The sequence below is a fragment of the Frankliniella occidentalis genome, unplaced genomic scaffold (genome assembly GCF_000697945.3).
Source record: "Frankliniella occidentalis isolate FOCC.00 unplaced genomic scaffold, Focc_3.1 Scaffold74, whole genome shotgun sequence".
In the NCBI taxonomy this organism is placed as follows: domain Eukaryota; kingdom Metazoa; phylum Arthropoda; class Insecta; order Thysanoptera; family Thripidae; genus Frankliniella; species Frankliniella occidentalis.
The window spans coordinates 315,835-322,008 of record NW_026267204.1 but is presented as its reverse complement, the minus strand read 5'-3'; the positions used below and the strand labels follow the sequence as shown (position 1 = coordinate 322,008).

At 56.5% G+C, this 6,174-nt stretch overlaps 1 protein-coding gene across 1 annotated transcript in view; it reads left to right on the top strand.

The window, feature by feature from the left end:
- The first annotated feature begins 761 nt into the window (after positions 1–761).
- LOC113211761 (transcription factor sma-9-like) overlaps positions 762–6,174 on the top strand; it is a 13,251-nt gene continuing 7,838 nt past the window's right edge. The window contains exons 1-3 of the mRNA XM_052268667.1: positions 762–892; positions 2,836–3,414; positions 3,825–4,408. Coding sequence (XP_052124627.1) covers positions 4,047–4,408 — 362 coding nt within the window. The 5' untranslated portion in view covers positions 762–892; positions 2,836–3,414; positions 3,825–4,046. The remainder of the gene's footprint in view (positions 893–2,835; positions 3,415–3,824; positions 4,409–6,174) is intronic.

Below are 6,174 nucleotides of genomic sequence, written 5' to 3'. Positions count from 1 at the left end.
GGGCCGTGTGCAGCTTAAACCACAAGCTGGTTTCATTTCGTCTTTGTCGGAGCGGGAAGGAAGAAGGCGTCCGACGTCAAAGAGCCAAGAGCCGTGGCGGGCAAGCGGTTTTGCATATCACACTGTTAAAGAAAAACGTTAGGGAATGCCCCCAGTATTCCATTCGGTAGGGTTTTTTTTAGCAGATGATACCTTAAAAAAAAACTTTTGACTAAACGAAATGAATATATAAGTAACTTTAAGGTGTCAGCTAGCTTTTGCTCTCAATAAGGACAGAGAACCAAGCGCATGACATCACCCAGATGTATAGGGGGCGAGAAGGGCGAGAAGTTGTCCGCCAGTCCCGCCCGCCCTTAAATTTGTATCATCTGCTTTCACGATACGTCCCTCGACGTAGCTTTTTTTTTCTGCTCTGTTTTCTACCTACCACTGCCCAGCCTACACCACACACTTTCAGCCTTCCCCACCCATTCTGCCGGTATTTAGTAACGATGCTTCCAGATCTTTACAACTGACGACTGAGAATTTTTTTTCTTAGCTCACCCTCCGTTCGTACGAAGACAAAACGTGCTAATACTATTACAGACCGACCAAAACAAAAGACCGCAAAAAACAAGAATGTTTTGGGAAACCGTGGTGGCCCCAGGAAAGGGGGGTTGGGCAGGGCAGCTCAGTGTGGGTATGTTGGGAAAAACAGGGTAGCATTGTTAAAGGCCACCGGGCAACAAGCCGCGAGAGGTGCCTTCCCTCCCTCCCAAACCGGGGCCCCACCCCCACCACCCCTACCACCACCACCACCACCAACACCACCACCCACGTCAAGACCGTCAAGCTCGTCCAGTCGCCGGCTCCAGAGAGTCGACCCGCGCGTGGACGCACTGGAGGCGCCGAGGTATGGGAAGGGCGGTGCACTCCACTACTTCTGCGGGTCTCGGCTGGTGCTCGGGCCTCACACACAGAGAAAACCCAGGGGCGGCGGGTGGCACTCTCTTAATGGGGAAGTGTAGCTTCGGACCTGGTTAAGATGAGTCCGAAGGCACATGTAAATAAGATAAGATTTTTCTCTAGGCTATAGACAAAATAAAGCGGTTTTGCAGTGGTTTTTTTGTGCCGTCTGAGTACAACTTCTTTAACTTGTTCCTTCCCGAAGACAAATTCGTACCTAATGAAGATCTGAACAAGGAAAAAGGACGTGTCCATACCTTGATTGGGTCTGTTGCATTACCTTGAGCATAGTAACCTGTAGGGTAAGGGTCTTGCCACAAAGGTGTCTCCAGCAAGTTGGATATCGACACATGAGAATAACAACAGCCACCTCTGGCGTGGCGACCGTTTAGAAGACCGCGCACCACTGGCGACCGTCTGGAAAACCGCTCCCCTCCGCAGACTGTTTGGAAACCCACTTAAACGACTTTTCCACGCATTTTAAGGTATATGGGTATCAAAATGATCCCCGAAAGACGCTGACTCTAATGATTCCGATAACTCGATGTGTTAAAAAACGTCTTTTAAGCGGTTTTCTAAACAGTGTGTCTGTACTCAGCAGAAATGAGCGGTTTTCCAAACGGTCGCCAGAGCTAAAAGGTTTTCTACGCGGTCTTTAGAGGTGGGCGGTTTTTAATCTGGCGTGTCCACATGTTCTTGGGTCGTGCAGCGTATATGTCACACAACCGCTGGACGGACACCCCCGATTGACAGGGTACACAGAAGTGAGCGGGTTCGATCAGCCTCCTGTGGTGAAAGGTTCGGCTGGCAGGCGAGCGCCAGCGTGACGTGGTGCACGGCTGTCACGGGAGTGCGCGCCAGCTTTGATCCGACCGCTGCTCACTCGACCGCGAGCAGGTCATGCATTGGTTCGACAGCAGGAGGTTGGGAGGAGGATGGTCGCGTGTGCGATAAAAACAACCGGCGGCTGCCGTCTGTGAATTATTGGCGAGGATAGAGGACTGCTGATTGCTGCTGATGGGGTTGGCGAGGGACGTCACCGCCGTCACTCGGCCCACGGCCCGTCACACGGCCCACCGCCGTCACTCGGCCCACGGCCCGTCACACGGCATACTTATCGCCAACGCCTAGAGGTGCGGCTACGTGTCGCCACGCCAGCACTCTGCCCATGACCGCACGTCCGTCACCACCATGTCACACAGGGCAAGGGCGGAGGGGCATCTCGTGTGTTTCTGTGTACGCTACGTGTGTGTTTCTTGTATTTCCCTTGAATTTTCTTGTATCTTTAGCGTGAATTTGGATGTATTTCTGTATATTTCTTTGTATTGTAAAGTATTTTTTTTTCTTTGTATTTCTTGCATTTCTGTGTACACGGTTTTCTCGAGTTGGCTCCCCTCGACACAGGACTTCTCGTCACAGCAGCTCCTGGCTCATTTGACCTCTCTACTCCAATGTAGTCCCCAAGTACCTTTAAGTACCTAATATGTTCTTGAAAGCAGGACATAAAAAGTACAGGTCGTAAAAAATGAAGGTTGGACGAGCAGTTTTTGTGTCCCCCCCCCCCCCCCCACAAATAAACTATTCACAATTTGTACAACGAAGGCAGTACACACTAAAAGCTTATGAACATTTTTATTAATAGCTCACTGAGTTCTGTGTATACACCAATTTGTTCATACCGGCGTAATGCGTAAGCGGAGCACGTACACAGAACTATGAACTCTATGAATAAAAACGTTCATAAGCTTTAAGTGTGTAAATCTTGTTGCGTAAATGCGGCGGAACGTGCGATGAAGAAAATCAGCAGAGGCCTGAGCGTGTTGGGAAGCCGTTTTTCAACAAACTAGAAATAGCAATCGTCGTTTAGTCTTTTGTTCTTGTCTGTTTTAGTGTGGCGGCGTCTGCAGGGCGGAACAGGAGCCGACGCCGGTGCGGCGCAGGGCGAGCATGCCGCTGCTGTTCGGCAAGCGGCGGCGGCGACGCCGCTGTGAGGCGGCGCAGGGGGCAGCGCTGGGGGCGGCGGGCCCAGCGGCCGCCCCCGGCCTCGTGGCCGTCCCCGGGTCCGCCCCAGGCGCCCTCGAGCTGAAGGTGCCCACCTCCGCAGCGGGGGGCCTGGCGGCCGTCTGGGACCTGGCGAGCCTCAACGGTGAGGGAGCCGAGCCGCTCTGATCCCGGTGACGGGCGACCCCTTTCCCCTACCCCTCCACCCCCTAGACCTTTCTACCTGCCATCAGGCACCCACCTTACGTACCCCATCCCCCCTTTTGTCTCCCTTTCTCCCCCCCCCCCTTTTTCCTCCTCCCCCCGTCGCTTCCGCTCTCCTTCACGTCATTTACTCCGCCCCCATCTGTTGCCACTCGACTGCTCCCGCCTGGTCCCCGATGACGGCCCCGACGGCCCCGATCACCAGGTGACTGCCTGGACGAGGATGGCGAGGGCCAGCCGCCCGCGAAGCAGGTGAAGATACAGGTGAGTGCTTCTCTGCGCTCGGCTCTTTGTGTGCCGAGCTGAGAGCAGACTGTGTGAGCGTACACCGCGGCAAGTCAAGTGTGTAGTGCTCAACAGCAGCGGGACCGTCATATTTCATGCAGAGAGCGTTGTTAAAAGTGTGATTGTGAGTGCGAGAGTGAGAGTAGGAGTGAGTGAGTGATCGCACTCGCTGCCCTCCCACCCATCTGTTTGCGATCCCCCACAAGCTGCGCCCCGTCGTCCCGTCCCGGGGTTGTCCTCTAGATCCCCCTAAAACATGCGCCGGCGGACACGACGGCCCGGACATGAGCGGGGCGGGGGGCGGGGTGGTGGGTGTGGCGTCCCGAGTGCCCCGGCGCCTCTGTGAAGCTAACAGCTGGTCGATCTAACCCACTTTATTCTGCCTCCAGGGTCCGCAGGACGGGAGCGGTCCGTCCGGGGATGACCGCTCCGATCCCCATCGTCCGGCCGCCGCCCTCACCGGCCCCACCGCCCCCACTGGCCACCCCGACCCTCCCACCCCCACCTCGGAGGAGGTCCTCTCCGTCACCCGCGCGGCCAGCGACCCCGACCCCGACTCCGATCCTACCACAGCGGACCCCACACCCAGCTCAGAGGAGGCCGATGTCACCATGGTGGAGTCCGAGGAGGCCGTCGACGCCATCGACGACATCGTGGTCTCCGACGAGGCTGTCGACGCCATCGTGGACTCGGAGGAAGCCGTCAACGCCACCGTGATCTCCGAGGAGGCCGTCAACGCCATCGTGGTCTCGGAGGAGGCCGTCGACGCCACCGTGATCTCCGAGGAGGCCGTCAACGCCATCGTGGTCTCGGAAGAGGCCGTCAACGCCATCGTGGTCTCGGAAGAGGCCGTCGACGACATCGTGGTCTCGGAAGAGGCCGTCGACGACATCGTGGTCTCGGAGGAGGCCGGGGCCATCGTCGGCGCACCGCCCTCGCCGACCGCCGCCGTCGTGGAGAGCTCAGGAGACAGGTAGGGCAGCCCAACACCAGTGAGTTTCACTTTCTATGCCATAACAGCATAACACGCAGTCACGAGGGGAAAGGACCGAGGGGAAAGGACCGAGGGGGAAACGACTGTTAAACTTTGTTTCAGCCGGATTACGGATTACCCGGATTACCTCCGGGAGTGTCCTCCGGATTACGTTGCTTTTTCTCTAGGATTACCCCGGATTACCCCAAAATTTTCCCAGATCACCCCAAAATTTCCCCGGATTACCCCGTACTTTTTTGAATTTTCTCGGATTGCCGGATTACCTGACGGCTGTCAGCCGGATTACTTCAAGTCGTTTCCCCCTCGGAAAGGACGCAGCTCTCGACGTGGCCGCCCGCTGCCGCTGGCGTGGTGGTGTATCGTTCCTTGTTGTATGGATGAGTCGGGGGCTGGAAGTGTTTGGGGCTGAGGAGGGGTAGGTGGAGGGGTGGGGGGTGGCAGGTGGCGGCGGAGGCGTCCCTCCCCAGCAGGTGTCATTTCCCTCGAGTTGTTCCTCTCTAATTGAACGCGGCCGTGCTCTCTCCACCGCAACTGTAAGCGCCGGCCGGCCGCCTCACTGTGCTCGTGGAGCAACAACTGATTCCTCCCTCCTCCTTCTTTTACAGCAGCGCTATCAAGACCTGTTAGTAAAGGTGGATAAAGAGTTCCCAAAACGCGAGCGTGATTTTCACGGTAGGCGTGATTTTCACGCCAAGCGTGCTGAAATTCGGTTCCTGATTGGCTGTGTGAAGCTCACGAAGCGTTAAAAATCACGCCTGGCGTTAAAAATCACGCCTTGCGTGAAAATCACGCTTGCGTTTCGTGAACTATGTATCCACACTAAGAGGTGGTGGTGGTTGTTGTTGTTGTGGTTCGCTCGTGCATTCAATACAAGTAGTAGATCCAAACCAATAACCCCCTCAAAACCAAACTAAAATGTCAAACCTATCTCGTTGCGATGCCTGTTTTAACACGCTACCATGATGTGGCCACACTTTGCTGGTTTTTCCCTAAACGACCAACATGACAACAAGGATCATGTTAACTAATAACTATCGACCTATTATTATTTTCTCGTACACGATGCCCCTCCTCTCCCCATCCCCCCGCCTCAGCCTTGCTCGGACACAACAGTACGTGTACGATCGACGTGGTGAGGGATCTGTGGAGTGGGGCGTCAATCGCAGGCGGAAACAGGCTGTCTGGCCCTTTTGTACTCTCCGCAAGGCCGCAAGGCCTCGTATCGTAGGTACGTGTGTGTGTGTGTGTGAGAGAGAGAGAGAGGGGGGGGGAGGGAGGGAGGGAGGGAGGGAAAGAGACAGACGGACGGGCGGACTAAGGGACGGACGGGCGAAGAAGAGAGACAGAAGAGAGGAAGAGAGGGAGGGGGCGAGGGAGGGGTGAGAGAGAAGGGGGGATGTGCACGGTAATTGCTCCGTGTGTGCCGTGCCACACCCCCGTCGCCACCGTGCCTCCAGCTGCGGAACACCCTGCCACGCCACGCCACGCCACGCCACGCCACGCCACGCCACGCCACGCCACGCCACGCCACGCCACGCCACGCCAGGATTCGCTCCGCCGCACCACAGTACTACGCTACGCCCCACGCCAGGTAGGCGTGGTGGTAGACGACACGGCAGTCATTTTGACGGAGCCGGCGGCACTGCTGCTGTTCGGCGCACGCTGCCGTCATGCAGCATCGACTTTCGATACACCAAGCGGCACGGGCGTGGCCGTGCGGCGTGTGAGAGGCAAGAGAGAGATAG